We start from the raw sequence: 18,381 nt of genomic DNA, 5'->3' as shown, positions 1-18,381 counted from the left end.
TTAAATAAGAAAACATATCCTTCACCTGGTAGTTTGTATAAAGAACTATAAACCATGTGTCATAAACTTGACCTCCTGAGAGCTAGGAAGATTGTTAAGTAACTTAAAATATTTTTAATGTGGTAGTGTTGAAAGGTTTTCTATTGTACTTGCCCTGTTCTGTGCTGGGAATGGAAATATCTTGCAATTTTTTCATACAGTGTTGTTTTCCATAGTCATTGGGCATGGGGTGTAAGGTATAATGTGATTATTTGTTCAGAAGAAAGAGGTCAAGACCTTATGTTTCTTGTTGTGTATTGCATTTCTTATGACAGAGGTTGCCGTGTCAGAACCTGCAACCCTTCAAAACTCAGTAGTTGTGAAGAGAACAAGTTGTTCTGTTGCTAGTAAGTTGCCATGTGCTGACCTCTTTCCAATTTTCCTTAGACGTGTATAGTGTTTGGTTACTTCCAAGGCTAAGGATGTCATGGTGATAGGGAAATCTTCACAGTCTGTTATCACTTTTTCTCTGATTTTTTTTATACTGAGATGTATACTAGAACAGCCTGTCAGGTTTTGGCTGTCTGCTGTCTGAGTGACTGTTACACTTGTAGCCTCTATGTTTACTATGTTGTGCACCCCACACCCTATAAAGTTAGTGTTTTCACATCTGTTCACATCAAGAAAGTCTTGTAGATCACCTCCGTACATCAAAGAAAATGTTTAGATTCCCTTGAGAATGGATTTTTCTTTCTTGAGAGTCCGAAAATAAGGTAGAACTTTTTAATAATTTCCTGGTTAAAATGTGTATCTTCATTTCCCAATCTTCTTGATTTCTAGCCAGAGTGTCTCATCAGCCATTTTAGGATTTTCAGAAATTCCTAGTGAATAGAAAATGTTAGCCTCTAAGACCAAAGATGACCTAAGTTTTGAAACACAAACTTATATCTTGCTTTTTCTCTTCAAAATGTAAGAGGTGATCGTATATCTAGAATAGCTGTACCATCACCTCCTCCCCTTCTCTCACTATGAAGGTCTATCATTTGTTTACCATATTCCAAGTCATTATGAATCAAACTCATGTTTTCAGTTTATTTACCAACATAGGAAGCTAACTTGGGGAATATATAAATGACTCTGCCTATATATTAACTGCTAAGAAAAGAGTGATTTCTCAGCTAAAAATTCAAAGCAACAAAGCAAGATATTTGAGGATCTCTTGAAATCCTCATCACCTTTTGAAAGTTTTGAACTCTATAGATAATGAAACTGTATGGCCTTTAATTGAGTGCTCTGGCAGAAACCCAAAGGTGAACAGCACATAAGGACCTCCTTTGCTCACACCAGCTCCCAGTAAACCTCAGAATCTTAAAATTCTCAGGAAGCCTTTGTTCTAGCTGCCATCAAACAGTAGCTGAAGTTTGCTGCTGTTCAATCAGATGTTTTACAGCAGAGGGTTAAATGTGACATCAGGGAGCAGAACAGGAGTAGCTGGGTGAATGGAAGGGAAATTTAGGGTTAACCTATTTAAATGAAAGGAATGCATTTTTCTGAGCCAAGTAACAAAACTGGTCCAACATACACATGCTTATGAGACCCAGACAGCTGAAACATAGTTCATTCCTTTATCTTTTTGTACATTACTGTTTGTATCTTTGACACTTCAACATGATGTTTTCAGCTATTGTGGTTGCACTATTCACAAGACAATTTTGCATATTTAAAGTTTTGTCAGTTCGGGGAAAAATATATCCTTTCCTGAAACAGACACCTGTTTTGATAGAACAAAATGTGACTTTTGTCTTTGCATTCTTCTGGTGTTCTGAATATGCCTGACTTATTCAGGCTAAGCTATCAAAGCATAAGTGCTGACCAGTGTTGTTTCAGATGTTCTCACTTAAGGGACTTTGTTGGCATTTTACTGTAGGTTGTAAATGTATCAAAAAGAATTAACTTAGTTGTCTTGTAAAATGCTTTTGTGTCATTTGATGTTACATAGTATGATGTGAGTTGTCTCTTACCGCATCTACAAGACAGGAATATTCAATATGACTAGTTACAGCTACAGCTTTTTCTACTTTTTCTGCTTTTTCTTTTTTTTTCTTTCTTCCCTCTTTTCTTCTGTTCCTGTAAATCCTAGAACCCCATGGGATTCCATATGCTGTCTCCCTTTTAAGTTCCTCAGCTTATAGGATCTGACATTGCAGCTACCAGTGCTGAACAGGAACGCATTTACGATTACAGACACAGAGCATCATTTCTAGATCACATAGCTGGAAACATCTTTGAGAATTGCAGGAATCCCCTTACCCTTGCAGACATGAAGCAATAAAAGCCAGCCTTCAGGGGCACTTTGTTTTACTTTGCTACAACAGGATATTCATTGAGTAAAGCATTACAAGCATCATAGAAACATACAATCATAAAATAGTTAGGGTTGGAAAGGACCTTAAGATAACCTAGTTCCAACCCCTCTGCAATGGGCAGGGACACCTCTCACTAAACCATGTTACTCAAGGCTCTGTCCAACCTGGCCTTGAAAATCATCAGTCCCAACTTAGACAGCCACCTTAGAAGTTTTACCCCCAACAGCTATTAGTTGCCCGTTGAAGGAGCAGCCTTGGCTTGCTTCCAAAGAAGTTCCTAATAAAATTAATACCTTCACAATACTTTGGATGAAAGAGAAAATTACTTCTGAAATTATTTTACAACTTAATTACAGCCCTGATAATGTATTATTTGTGATCTGTGACAAAATCATCAATTATAATACCAGTAGTACAGCTGTTCAAATGGGAAAGATAAAACATTAGTCATAATTAGTTCTGACACATAAATTCTCAAATATACTTTTTTAATGGTGCTAAATCAAGAACTGGCTATTTTTAGGCAGCAGGATTTTTTTTTAAGTCAGATAAGGAAATAAAGGAAGTTTTCTTCATTTCTGAGACACTAGACTAAGGTAATTGTTTTGTCTTTTAAATCTTATTTTTTATTGATTGATTTAAATCTTAATTTCTTGAATCTTAATTTCATCTTTTCTAATATGGAGATATAGGGCATATCACACCTTTACAAAGATTTTCAAATTCAAAGGCAAATCAGCTCACTCCAGTTGCTCTTTTAGCTATAGAAATAACTGTGGAGGTGCATAGTTACAGTTAAGTTTCTAATCTTGTTTATAGGGTTGTGTTAGGTTTTCCTTAATTATACCTAGTTACTTCTTGTATTGTGGTTTTGGCTTGCCCTTGACATAAGATCAGTTTGGTGCTAAATAAATATGTAGTAAACATACACTATTTGCATCCAAGCTCTTATTATGCATCTGAAGAGAAAGTAAAAAGGTATTTAAGGTACTACCAAATAGCTGATCACAATCACACAGGCAGTATCTACCTTCTCATCCTCTATTCCCTCTCTCTTTATTCCTCAGTGAGATGAGATTGTGATTCTTTGAAAATTCTGATGATCTGCTCTGTAATAAATGAAATAGGATCCAAAGCTCACTTTTCAATTATTTCTCCAATTCTAGCTGTTTCTTGCTATTACTTTTCTGAGAAGAGAGTAAATTAATCAATGCCCTCTGCCCCAAACCATTTCTGCAGTGAAAAACTCTGAGTTCTAGTGGAAAATGGAATTTCTGGCATAAGTCTACTTTACAAATTATTTTTAAAGTGGTTTTGAGTTCTGTTTCAAACAAAAAAAAAACCTGTTCTACAGCAAATTGTGAGGTTTCGGTGTTTAATGCTTTTATTTCATGCATCTCTAATGGTGATATTTATGTTTCATATATGAATAATATAGCAGGATTTGTTACAGTAGACTGAATACCCTTGCTATCAATTTTAGAACAGATAATGACTTGATAGGCTTCCTTGTTAACTATAATACCCTTGAAGTGAGAAAATTTCAAATTTCATTTCCTACATAACTAACATCAGAACTATTGAAATTACAGGTTCTAGATCTTGTATCATGTTTCATAACAGTGGTGCTTGTAAAGTTAATACTTTTGTAGATTGACTTAAGTGTGGGAGGATTTTCCAGTCTTCTCTAATCATTAACTGGTTAGTGTCAGGTTGAAATACTGATGTACTCCAGAAAATAGAGCTGATCAAGATTGGGAACATTCTAGTTGCATGCAGCTTTACTGGAAGAGTGTGCATACCTTTCTATTGTTCCAAGAAGAGGCTATTTCCTAGTGTGAAAAGCAATGTGAGGAGACCATGTTTCAGCCTGTTACAGCTGCATATCAGTACATGCAGCTAGGATGTACCCTAACCACTCATAATGTTAGAAAGAAACTAGTTTTGAAAAGTTTCAGCTTCTATATATAATGAGAAAACAAATCAAAATAATTGTGTATTTTCCCATACATTAGGAGCAATAAGCTCAGGGTGGGGAGAGGGGGAGAGAGTGGGTGGAAAAGGTAGGAATGTTTGACCCTTTCTAGAATACTTGGGTAAAGAGTGTTACTCTTAGAGAGGTGGCTGAGATGTACGGAGAAACAGCAAATCAAGTGTCATATAGAAGCTCCATACAGAAAGTTCATTATTTCTCTTAAAAGGCTGTATGGAAACCTCATAGCAGCCTGCCAGTATCTGAAGGGGGCCTACAGGGATGCCAAAGAGGGACTCTTAATTAGGGACTTCAGTGACAAGACAAGGGGTAATGGGTTCAAACTTAAACAGAGGAAGTTTGGGTTAGCTATAAGGAAGAAATTCTTTACTGTGGGGGAGATGAGGCACTGGAACAAGTTGCCCAAAGAAGTGGTAAATGCTCCATCCCTGGCAGTGTTCAAGGCCAGGTTGGACAGAGGTGTGGGCAACATGGTCTAGTGTGAAGTGTTCCTGTCCATGGTGGGGGGGGGTTGAAACTAGCTAATCTTAAAGTCCTTTCCAACCCTAACAATACTATGATTCTATGAGTACAGAGAATGAGAGGTACTCTGTGAAATTATTCTGCAACATAATCAAAACAAAAAAAAACTATTTTAGGATGGCCTGTGTACAATTCATTGTTGAGAGATATTTTGTGTGCAAGAAAGTGTGAATGCGATCAATAAATAACTTCCCAAATTATTGAAAGAAAAGTCTGTTAACAGCTTTTTCACAATAATGAGGCTATACCCTTCCATCTGTGATGTACTGCCTATTTTGTTCTTATTGTGGATGTGGCAGCAGCCCACTGAGAGACACACACTGCCATTAACTGGACAGCTGATATAATCTCTGGCACATCTGTCCTCATGCGGTGAGGCATTGTGCTGCAGACAGCATTCAGTGCACAGACAGGATCACCCTTTTTGATATTCTAACTGATTTCAGGCTTTTCCCAGTTGCTTTTGCTCTTACTGAACCAGGTTTATTGTTGTCAAGTGTTGTTAGCCTTCTGCCTTGATCTGACTGTCTGCTTGCTTCTTTGTTCAGGGCCTTATTTTCAGTGCATGCTAACATTCAGTAGGAGTTTGAAAATGTGTATTTGAGCAGATACATATCTTCCATTAAAATCTGGTGGTGAAGCAGCTCTGAATTTATCTAGGAGTTCTCTGTTTATTTCACCTTCAATTCCCACTTGTGATCACTTTCATTTTTCTGTTACTGTTTTTGATCTATTGCTTCATAGTAATTTTCAGACAAAGATGTAGTCATCATGGACTTCCACTCCTTTGAGCAACAGCTTCAATTTCAGCTTTCAGTTTCACATTCTTCATCTTCCTTCTACCCTTCTCCTTTGCACTTTTCTAATAATTGGCTGAGGTGACTATTCGGGGATTTTTCTTCTTTTTTTTTTTTTCCTGGCTTGTAAAGTTTACCATAAGTTTCTGTTGATTCCTACTCCTCCAACTATTTCTGCAATGAAAAACCCAGGGTTCTATCCAAACACACGGATATCCAGCCATATTCGCTTCAGGTTCGTAGCTCTCTTTCTGGGAACTATTTTTTTTCATCCCTGATCTGAGTGTTGATGTCTTTCATCTGTGACACTTGTTTGCACATTGCACACTGCTTTTTGACTTTCACATTGTTCTTTCTATTGATTTCTGATCTGTTTATAGTCGTCATTCTCAGTTTTTTTTCACTGTGGCAATGTGAGGCCTCTGACTGCTTGCAGACCCATAGTTTGCTGTGCAGTTGCCTCTGGAGCAATTATTAGTTTATTGACCACTAATAATATTGGAAAGGAAATGCTACCGCTGTTTTTTAATCCTTCATTGATCATAGAATCACAGAATGGCTTGAGTTGGAAGGAATTTGTAAAGATCACCCAATCCAACCTCAATGACATTGGCAGCAACATCTTACACTAGATGCAAGGTGCCTCAAAGCTTGCCATACCAGACCTTGAACACCTTCAGTGATGGGGCATTCACAGCTTCTCTGTGCAATTTGTTCCAATGTCTCACCACCAACATCACAAGAAATTCTTCCTTATATCTAATCTAAATTTATCCTCTTTCAATTTAAAACTGTTGTCCCTTGTCCTACCACTACAAACCTTTGTGAAGTTTTACTCCATTTTTCTTATAAGGTCCCTTTAAGTATAGAAAGGCTGCAATAAGATCTCACCAGAACCTTCTCTTATCTGGGCTGACAAAACCCTCAGCTCTCTCAGCCTTTCGTCATAGAAGAGGTGTTCCAGCCCTCTGATCATTTTTGTGGTCCTCATCTGGAACAACTCAAGTAGGTCCACATCTTTCTTATGGTGGGAGCCCCAGAATTGGTTGCGTACTGCCAGGTGGGATCTCACAAGACTAGAGCAGAGGGGGAGAGTTGCTTCTCTCAACCTGCTGGCCATGCTATTTTTGTGCAGCCCAGGCTATAACCTAGATATCTCTGTAGAGTTGCTGTGTTACTGATATTTAACTCTCGGGTCATGTTAGAATTTGTCCTGGCACAATGCTATGTGCAGAGATGGTTATGGGGTGTCTGGGAGCTGGGTGCCAGAGGATACTGATGTCAGGCCAAATTATGTGGATTACTTTATGTCTGTTCTGTTGAAATATCAATGTCTTTTGGTATGACAGCTCTAATACTTGCACTTGACCTAGACTACACCATGTCATGTCCTCATGACCAGAATCGAGAACTGCCTTGAAGGTTTATAGTGGGCCACGGACCAAAGTTGGCGTATTTTATGTTCATACTTCTTTCAAAACTTTTGTAGACCTTAGTTTGGATAATTCATGCTCAGGTTTCGTCATCAGTCCACAACCTAGGTGAGAAACAATCTACATGGTGAACGGACAATGAGGGAATTGGGACACTTGTGGAAAAGAGTGAAAAACAACAATACAACTTTGTGGTTGGTGATGAATATTGTGTTGATAGTGAAGGTTATTCAATATCGGCAGTATGAAGTAAAATACAGAAAACTTATGTCTTGAAAATGTATGTGGTGCAATGCAGTATATTTGAAAGGCAGAAAGTAATGTGAATTGTTTTCTCTTTTTTTATTTCTTTTAAAGTAATTTCTACACATCAGTATTGTCATTTTTGACAAGTGGGTTTCAAAGCATAGAGAACAGTGTAAAAACAAAGAAATCATGTAAGACACCAGGAAAGTATTTCAAATATATCATGGTTTTTGTTCAGTTGCATTTTTGGGGTCCCTGTAGCCACCTGAACAGAAATGGTGTTATTTTTGAGACTGAAAAATATCTTCAGGCTTAAAGGTTGTTTTTTGTTTTTTTTTTTCCATTTTTCTGTGTTTGTGTTTTTGGATTGAGTTATTTTTTTGTTCATGTTTTTTTGGGTGGTTTTCGGTTAGTTTTTTTTTTTATCTTCACATTTACAATCTAGAGTTGCTTTTGAAAATAAATTCATTCTGCCATAATCTTGTGAAATTGTAATTACTAGATGGATGTTTCACATGTGGGCAGGATATGATGTTTTATAAAACCATATTCTCAAAAAATTTTAGGTGCTAACTATGTACTGCTTCTACAATAATTCTCCCAATGTTAATATTACTGATTGAAGACACGATCTTCCTCTTGATGTTTTGTGGCCTTAATACAGTAAAGCAGTGACTCCCAGAATATGTAAATATTTATTAATATTATGCTTGTCAACAGTCCCACTGACATCAGTGAAAAGTCTGAAATGTGATAGAAATGTGGTTCTTTCCTGTACTGTGGAGAAATGCTTGGAAAAAAAATCATAAATCAGCATAAGGGTTCACAAGTTTATAGTGAAGTATGATAAAGTGCTTTGTTGAACTAGAACTAGTGTTTTTGTTGTCTTGTAAAACCAAGCACTATAAACCACCAAATATTTGACACACAGTTTTTTGTATTTGATGTGTATAACCTTAAGATCACTTGGACACCTGTATGAAAGGACTTTATTTCAACTTTTGAAGTCTTGAAACATTAACTTCTAAAGCATTTTTGGTTAGACACAAAAGGAACAGACTGGATGGGCTTTGAATATAGGCAGTAGAATACACAGCTTTTCTATGTATATTATTAAAATGTGGTGGTGACCTAATATTGATAATCTTTCTAGTAGCTGTGGGTCTGTCTCCACTTATACCTGCTTACTTTTCTTGATGAAATATTTTGAGACATTTTCCTTTATTTATACATGGCATTAAAATATAGAAGTAGTTTTCTTCAGAGAAATGTAGTGCAATATATGAGACTTCCAATCCTGCATCTGCTTTCAGTAAGTTATGACAAAAGGCTTTGATCACAAAGTGTTCTGTCAGTTATTTGTACTATTATCTGTGTGGTTGTTCTTTCCTCTTCACACCAATCACATTGTTAGTTGACAAAAATTATTATAGCAAACCTAGTCCAAATTGGCATGCTCCAACTACTAATAAAACAGTTGACACTTTCTGTGATAAACCTGAGAGTTTGTCTGCCTATATTACTAGGTAACTACATTAGAACTAGTAACACTGTTTCCTCAACATTCAGAAATGTTCAGAATTTTTAATGCCTCACAGTCTTTGGAATTTATTCTGTTGGAATTTAAAATATTCATGTGGGGAAATTAAGATTTTATTTTGCTAACCTTCAGTGGGAAATAACTAGTGACAGCAAATAGCATTATTGTAAAAATGGAACATTTGTACAGAACAGTATTACTCATTGTAATGCCTCTATTAACACTTGTCATAACATTCCTTCACCCTTCAAAAAAACATTTTGTGTAAGATCTTAAGGGAACAATCCTTTTGTGTATTTGAATACATTTTTCTTTTCACACCTTTTGCTACCTTTATAGACTATTGAGACTGGATCTCTAGAGTTCTGAAAGCTGGAGAAATTGGGAACTATTTATTCTCATTCAAATAATAAATGAAATGTGAAATGAGCTTCATGGTAGATGAGTTCCCTGGAGGTTGCTTAATAATAGCTTATGAAGTTTGCAGAATTTCAGCTAGCAAATTAATTTAAGTGGTCAATGTTTAGCCACAGCTGCGGAGAGACTAAGTTTTACACTACAACACTAACTCATAAATTGGTTCTATTTTCAGTTTTCAATCTATATTTACAGCTCTGTTACATTTTCTGAATTACATACTGAGTTCATGCTATATGCCAAAGTGACAGACTCCCGAGGAAAGTACATGAATGAATAAATAAATAAAAATTGGTGGGGAGGTTTTAGGTAATACTATCATAGTCATCATCATAGAAATAAAGAGGTTATTCTGAATCACATTAATGCTGCAGAGCTGTGTCCTGCCACTACTATCTTTGGATATTTTTGATACCTTTAATAAAAGTATTCCATCTCAAGGTGAAGACATGCAGCCTCCTCCAGGGAAAGTTTGATGGAAAATGATGCATAAGGATGGCTGGGGAGATGAGCACAGGTAGCAAAGCCCCTCGACCAAGTAGTTATCATCTGTCAGAGCACAGCACAATCCCACAGAAAAATAATGTAGTTTTGAAGGGGCTTGGGTTTGTCTTAATAATAGCTGTGTAAATTGACTTAACAAATTCCCTGCATATTTTCTGAACTTTAGGTTACTTATGAGTAAGTAACTATGAGTAATTTAATTATTCATGCTTTGAAAACAGAGTCAAAATTTTACTTAAACTACTGTGTATTTGCCAGTCAAAATTGCACTGAAAGGAATTTTCTTCTTTTTTTTCATGGTGTTTCAAAGTAAGAGTTGTGTTCATTTGTTCTATTTCAAACATTTTTTATGCTACTGGTAGAAATGCTGTACACTGCCTCCCTTTTAACCTCAATGGGAAATAAAAGACTGGAATAATAGTGTAAATATTAGTGGATATTCTGAGGGAAAAATGGAGTCCCATACTGAGATGAGAGTAGTAAGTAGCAGTGCTTACATTTACTGTTCTCCTTCACATTATATACATCTTATGCTACGACAACCCATCTTCAGCATACCCATACTAAAGGACATATATCCATCTTCTTAGACACTCATTTACCTAATGGGCATAATCTATGAATAAAGTAGTTTTTATTTACTTTGCTTCTTGTGTTGAGTGTAGAAATCTGGCAGCAAATACCCTTGCGTTCCAGTCAGTCCTCAGAGATCAGAAGGGCTGGGGATAGCAACATATACGTTTTGTTAAATTACATTTGATGTGAAGATGTTTCCAAAATATCAATAAAATTTCATCAAAAGAACTGAGACACCCATCTACACAGAAGCAGCTTACATGTTTGAGTTCAGAGCAGTGCTTCATTGCTTCTATAAAGTAAGATTTCTTCACAAATATAATCACAAGTAAACTACGACAAAAAATGTTAGAACTAACAGAACCGTGAAGTGGTATTATAGTATTTTTGCCACCATTTATACTTCATTCCTTTGAAGGAATTGTCTGTTGAGCTGACGAACAAGTGATAAAAAATATACTTGAAATGTTATGCAGCATTCCAGAATAAGGTGGGAGCTTTAATGTCTGTCTCTGTGTCGAAGATGTATCATAAGAATTTATAAAATGAAAAGAGGCAAAGAAATAACTTTAACATTTGAACTCCATTGAATCAGAAAAACCATTTCTTATTTTTTAAATGTATTGCTTGAGAAAGCCCTATAATTTTTATGAAAAGGGATTTATAAATTAAGAAAATTCTTACTGTTTCCTTAATCATCTGCTTGATTCTTATTTTAATCATTCAGCAAGAGTCAAAAGAAAAAAGGCTTATTCAGTCATCCACAGAATATTTCTCAAATATTAACCTGTCCTATTCCTCGACAATAAACAATAACAAGAAAGTAGGTGTGTACAGTATTGGCAGCTCTAATGAAATAGTTGACTGGTTTTCTTTAAAAAGTTCTATAACACATCTCTAGCCTGCTTAATTGTTTTCATCACAGTGGGATTTGTATAAGGGTATATAATTTATTCACATGAATGTTATTATAATTAATCATGAATAATGGTATTACAATAAGTACCAAAGGAGCTAATCATAATATGTCACTTATGATAATGTCTTGCCATCATTTTATATCACAATTATGTTTCAATGGTTTTACACGATTGTGAAGCCAACCATTCTGCCACGATTTGCTGTGATTAATGTGACCACCAGTGAAAGTTGATAATAATTAGTCTTTCATAGTGTCACTAAATAGAACATATCCCCTAGAACAAATTTAATCTCATTTTAAGTGTGAAATGTGTTAAATGACTCTTATCAATAGATATGAATGAGAAAGGTAAGTCTACTATACACTGAAAAATGTTTTTGTAATTCTTGTTTCCCTAGATCTTGGTGAAAGGTACCGTAGGAGATGGTTTCACAGGAGACATTGGCCTTGATGACATGTCTTTTCTAGGCTGTACTCTTTACAACGGTAAGAACAGTCTAAAAATGAACATCTCATAGCTCTGAGCTGTCATTTATAAATACTGCTGCTGGAAAAACCCCATCAAACTGTGACTCCAGCCTGACAAGAAAACCATTGTTGTCCTGCTTTTCGGACCTTTGCCCCTAGGCATCAACACAAAATATTTTCTACTGTGCCCTTAAGGACCAAAAAAGTCCCTCAGTAAGAAGGGTGCACCTTCCAAACACTTTGAGAGCTTGATTCCTAGAAGGAAAAGGAAACTTAACTGCATGTAAACAAACTGACCTTTCATTCAGCAATCCCAGTTTGATACAGCCTTTCACCTCCCCAAAACAATTCTTAACGTTTTAACTGTGCCGATTTGTCTCATGTTACAGCACACAAACAGTCCAGATGATAGAGCAGCCTGTCCTCAGAAGTCATTGCTACCTACAATTCTACAGAATTATAAAATATTATATCCCCAAATTTATGTTCAAGATACTAGTGTCACTTCATCCCAGGAGGGATTTTAAGAGGACTAATGTCAGTGCAGCAGGCATTACAGTGTCATATGGCATGACAGTTGATGTACAGTCATAATAGGGCTGTAGAACAGCACACAGTTTAGGACAGTGTCTGAATATTAGTATCCTAGCACTAACTCCAAAGCACCCTAGTGCAGACACATTTTATTCTGATAGTCCAAAAACTTATTGTAGGTATAATTAGGTCTACTAGGAATACCAAATGTATATTGCATATTTCTTCTGCCGATAATTATCTCACATATTACCTAGTTTATACATTTTACAACATTTACTATAGTATTTTGAATATGAAATTTTTTGTAAATATTCAGTTATTGAACAAAGCCTTTTATTCAGGAAGGAAACATTAAAAGAACAAATCAGAAAATCCCTACATGTTTTCAAATGAGATATGAAAAAAGTATTAAAAATAAGCGAGAAGAGAGTTGGAAAGTATAGAAGGTCAGAGTTTCAGAGTTCATAAACAAGAAAAAAACCCCTCGTTTTGTGTGGAAAGATGAAAAAATAGTACTTATTGAGATCTGTGGACAAAGAACCAGTTTTTGTGTTCTGTACATTTAAAAACAGTTTTAGTACTGAAAGCAATATTTGAGACACTTCAGGGTCCTGCCTCTGCTTTACTTCGTCCACACCACAAAAAAAAAAAAAAACCCAATTACAAAAGAAATATCAGCCTCCCCCCAAAAAAATACCCAAGACATTATGGGAATAGTCTGTAAAAGAGCCAATAGCTATGGCATGTTGCACTGTGTTTAACACAAGTTGAACTGGGGGGAAAAAAAAGCAGGTACCCCATATCCCTGCACCCTAGAATTAAGCATGAGCTGTTGTTCCACTTGTCCTACTTTAAATAATATCAGGGGGAGATGGGCTTGAAATCTTGGTGGTAAAGTCCCTCAGAAGTAATATTAAAGATGTTGAAATATAAGCATACTGCTTTGATGCATCATTTGAATGCCTGCCCTAACCAAAGGCTATTCATTGAAGCTTACTCTGCATAAAATAATGTTTCCCAAATTGTAGAAAATTAACTACTTCAAAAGAGAAAAAGGAGCATATTCTCCTTTCTTTTCAGGTGTCATGAAGGTTATGGTGCTTCAGAATTTCTTCTCCTATTCCAGTGAATTAGAAGCAAAGACTTGAATGTGGCGTTTGTATTTAAAATTTTCTGAGCAATAAGGCCCTTGCTGTTATTATGAGTTGTAGATACAGTAATTATGTCATGCAGTTTTTCCTTCAAATGATTTCTTCCTCTAAGTCTTTTTGTTAAATAAGGATAATATGGAAGTACCTTTTATTTGATTGGAGTGTAATTCATTTTATATCATGCATGTGTTTTCTATATTATGAAACATATATGGCTCCTGCTCATGGGTATTTATTAGTCTTAGTGCTCCAGGCCTTAGGGGAAAAAAAATCCTTGTCATTTCAGACACATTTTACATTAAAAAGTGTTCACATGTTCTTTTTAATTAACTTGAGAGTACCGCTCAGGTGCATTGTGCACAACAGCTAATAATTCCATTAACAATTAAATTTGAAAAAGGAATTATATGGCAAAAAAAGGCATTTTTATGGTAAATAATAGCAAGGGTTTTCAAGAAATGAGAGTAAGCCTAAAGAAAGGTACATATTAAAGAACAGGAGGAAAGGCAAAGACAATTGACTTGAAAGAAGTGGTAATAAGTTGAATGAAACATAAAGAAAGTGGTGGAACAAGATGATGACCTCTAATATTTTTTGTAATGAGGATTACTTTTTTTTTAAATGATGAAATTAGAAGGTAAGAAGGTTACATAATAATTTCCATAGTCATTTGCAGTAATGGATGTTTTTTTAAAAAAGCCATTATCATCAAAATAATCTGTTAGCCTTGGTTCACAGGGAAATTAAGTTGAAATTAAGTTTTCTGTGATTTTTCTGTCAGTCTCTGTGACATTAGCTTTTGAAAGGACTCACTGACGTAATCCAAATTTGAAAAACATTTAAGAGGTGTAAATGAGTTCCTGCAAGTGTCAAGGATTTTATGAATGGTGGTTGGCTAACGTGACAGCCCTAGTGCTTTCCACTGAGGAAATGTTCAATTAACTTCCTGCTGGGCAGCATTTAAATCGTCCAGTTTGGCTGCCCAGGCATGTTTCTAGTAATGTTATACCTGTGACAATAGCTGGAAGTGGCAACTGGAGAAATCATTACAAAACTAAAATGCCTTGGTCCCATCTCTCAAGATTTTGTTGCTTTATTTTTTCAAAGGAAACTTGCCAACAGTCTCTACAGCTACCCCAGGAACTTCAGTTCCTGCCACACTCCCTATGAACAACTGCACAGAGAAGGATTTTGTCTGTAGAGTCTCGGGCCACTGCATCCAGATGATCCAGAAGTGTGATTTTAGACCCGACTGTTCTGATAAGTCTGATGAATCAGCTTGTGGTGAGTGTACTAGATCTTGTACTTTGCTACCTCATTAGTTTGCAGCTGTTAAACACATTGTTTTAACTGCTCTGTATTTACCTTTGCAATTTGGTATTAGCACCTAATGGCTATTTTTAATGTGATTTCACTTAGAAAAAAAACAATAACAAATTTTTCTTAATATGAGAATCTGTGATGTTATGCACTTTCTGCCTTCTAATGGGCTGTTTCAGACTTGACATTCCAGTTCAACTTACTACTAAAATGGGGCGAGGGAATAATTGTCAATTCTCCAATACTTGGTAGCTATACATGACAATTTTTCTAAGTAGGCATAGGTTCTCTACTTAAATGGTCTATGACACAGTCAATTTTTCCAGTGTTCACTAGCCCAGACAGAAGGAGAGAATAACTTTACAATCTCATGTTGGGGTTGCACATCTGGGAGATATGGTTCCACTTCTTACCAGTTTAAATGAATATGGGTTTTGGGTGGGTTTTTTTCAGTTTTGTTTGTTTGCTTGTTGGGGTTTTTTTAATACAAAGTATTTGCGGCAACATCAACGTTTGTGAAATTCAGCCTACTCCACGCAGAAGTGATTTCCAGCCTGTAAAGCTCTGATAGTGAGATCAGAACACTGGAACTGGGACAATGGACAGGTCACCATGTATTGTTCAAAGAGGTCTGACATTTGCTGATTGCTTCTCAGTTGCAGCAGTTCGCACTACAGCACTTTAGGAGAAAGACAATGACTTTGTTTTGCCTTAAAGTGCAGTACTTGAAAATACTGCTGTCTGAAGTTGATTAATGAGGGGGGCAGACATCTAGACAGTGACGACTTTGCTTTCAACAAGCTTAACTATTCTACCTGAAAATCAAAACTCTGCATTCATTACACATTGTGTAGGAAAATCAGTCATCTCTCACAGGGCTGAGGGCTCAATGAGGAAAAGTAACATTAGACTCTATTTCTTATTTGTGAATAACTGGAAGAAACAAATCTGATAGATAAGTATCACTGGATAATTTCCTGTAGTGTGAAAAAAAACCACAAAACCCATTCAAATTCTGCCTTGAAAAATAAATGCAGAGCCCTTTGGATAGAATATCCATGTGTTTCTACCTCCTCTCTTCCCACAAAATTTACCTTAATTTACAAAACATCCTTCCCTTCTGAGACAAATAAATGATGTTGGAGAATACATCTTTGCATATTTGGTCTGTCTGAAGTCTTCCCATTACCACAGCAATGATGGCAATTAATCACTTGAATGACAGTCCTGGAATTAGAGTTAAGTATGTCCTGACAGAAATACGTTCTCAGAGGCATTTGAGGCATAATGTTTATAAAACATGTTAAAAAAAAAGGGGAATAAACACTCATCATTCTCGGGAAACTTCACAAATCTTTACATGGATAACTCATGATATCACACTGGTTGTGGTTCTCTTCATTACTGGAGATATACAAGTTATAAATCAAAACTTAGTCTACCATTTTTAGCCTCCAAGGATGCTGAAATCAAGCATATGCTCCTTAAAGCAATACGTTCTCTTGATGTAGAGGTTACCTCAGATACACCAGTATTTGAACTTTGTGGGTAAGAATGAACTCTCCCTGCAGAATCCTCACAGTAGTTGCTTAGATTTGAGTATAGAAGTCTGTTTCAAAGTTCTGGAGAGTGACAAAACTCACCTTGGATTACCTAGATAAAGTTTCTGAAAAACATTCAGGAAGATGTATAAGAAGATAAATATTCATAGCAGAAATGGAAAATAAATGTTTTTAATGTTTTTCTTTCCCCCCAATACTCTTACAAGGGGCTCGGCTCAAATGTCTCTATACAAATGCCCGTAGAATGGGTAACAAACAAGAGGAATTAGAGATGTGTGCACGTCTACAGGGGTATGATATAATAGCCATCGCAGAAACATGGTGGGATGGCTCCTATGACTGGAGTGTGGGAATGGAAGGTTACAGGCTCTTTAGAAAAGACAGGCCTGGCAGGCGCGGAGGGCGAGTTGCCCTTTATGTTAGGGATAGGCTGGAGAGTATCAAGCTCTGTCTGGGGACAGGTGAGCAATCAACAGAGTTTGTGGGTCAGGGTTAAAGGGAAAACAGCGATGGGAGACATTACTGTGGGGGTATGTTATAGACCGCCTGATCAAGGGGAATCTGCAGATGAAGCATTCTATAGGCAGATAGGAAAAGCCTCATGCTCACAGGCCCTCGTTCTCATGGGTGACTTCAACCACCCTGACATCTGTTGGAATGACGGTATGGCCCGGCACAAGCAATCCAGGAGGTTCCTCAATTGTGTGGAAGACAATTTCCTTCTGCAAGTAATAGAGGAACCAACAAGGAGAGGTGCCGTGCTTGACCTCATGCTCACACACAGGGAAGGGCTCGTTGGGAATGTGGCACTGCAGGGCAGCCTTGGATGCAGCGATCACGAGATGGTTGAATTTCAGATCCTCAGGACAGTGAGAAGAGCGTATAGCAAGCTCACTGCCCTAGACTTCAAGAGAGCAGACTCTGGCCTCTTCAGGAGCCTGCTTAGTAAGGTTGCATGGGATATAACCCTAGAGGGCAGGGGGGCTCAAGACTCTTGGTTGGTCTTCAAGGATCACCTGCTACAAGCTCAAGAATGTTGCATCCCAACTAGAAGGAAGTGCAGCAGGAGGGTCAGGAGACCTCATTGGAAGGATAAGGAGCTGCTGAGGAAAATTCAAATGAAAAAAGAGTTTTATAGAAAATGGAAGCAAGAAGAGGCAGCCTGGGAAGCGTACAGGGATGTTGTCTGGGAAGCTAGGGACCAGGTTAGAAAAGCTAAGGCCCAGTTAGAATTAAACTTGGCTAGGGATATTAAGGATAACAGGAAGGGATTCTATAGGTACATAGCAAATAAAAAACAGACTAGGGAGAGCGTAGGCCCCCTCAGGAAGCTCTCAGGTGAACTAGCTACACAGGACTTGGAGAAGGCTGAGGTTCTGAATGACTTCTTTGCCTCGGTCTTCACTGGCAAAGGCTCTGACCACACCACCCAAGTCTTGGAAGGCAGATGCAGGGACTGTGAGAATGAAGACCTTGGGCCCACTGTAGGAGAGGAACTGGTTTGAGACCATCTTAAAAATCTGAATGTGCGCAAGTCCAAGGTCCTGATGAAATCCATCCGTGCATCCTGGAGGAGCTGGCGAATGAAGTTGCTAAGCCACTGGCCATCATATTTGAAAAATCTTGTCAGTCAGGTGAAGTTCCCAAAGACTGGAAAAAGGGAAATATAACCCCCATTTTCAAGAAGGGGAAAATGGATGACGCAGGCAATTACAGACCAGTCAGTCTTACCTCTCTGCCTGGCAAAATCTTGGAGCAGATTCTCCTGGAAGGCATGTTAAGGCACATGAAAATCAACAAGGTGCTTGGTGACAGCCAGCATGGCTTCACTAAGGGGAAATCCTGCCTGACCAATTTGGTGGCCTTTTATGATGGGACTACAGAACTGATGGACAGCGGTAGAGCAGTTGATGTCATCTACCTGGACTTGTGTAAAGTGTTTGACACTGTCCCACATGACATCCTTGTCTTTAAATTGGAGAGACATCAATTTGATGAATGGATCGCTTGATGGATAAAGAACTGGCTGGATGGCCGCACACAAACAG

The 18,381-nt window shown here is 37.2% G+C and overlaps 1 protein-coding gene across 1 annotated transcript in view; it reads left to right on the top strand.

The window, feature by feature from the left end:
- MALRD1 (MAM and LDL receptor class A domain containing 1) overlaps positions 1–18,381 on the top strand; it is a 260,927-nt gene that overhangs the window by 71,296 nt on the left and 171,250 nt on the right. Inside the window, exons 19-20 of the mRNA XM_061352209.1 lie at positions 11,694–11,781; positions 14,559–14,735. Coding sequence (XP_061208193.1) covers positions 11,694–11,781; positions 14,559–14,735 — 265 coding nt within the window. The remainder of the gene's footprint in view (positions 1–11,693; positions 11,782–14,558; positions 14,736–18,381) is intronic.

The sequence above is a fragment of the Neopsephotus bourkii genome, unplaced genomic scaffold (genome assembly GCF_033783945.1).
Source record: "Neopsephotus bourkii isolate Nb327-2 ecotype Australia unplaced genomic scaffold, CSIRO-AGI_Nbou_v1 NB_53, whole genome shotgun sequence".
Classification (NCBI taxonomy): Eukaryota; Metazoa; Chordata; class Aves; order Psittaciformes; family Psittacidae; genus Neopsephotus; species Neopsephotus bourkii.
This window is presented reverse-complemented; position numbering and strand designations above follow the sequence as displayed.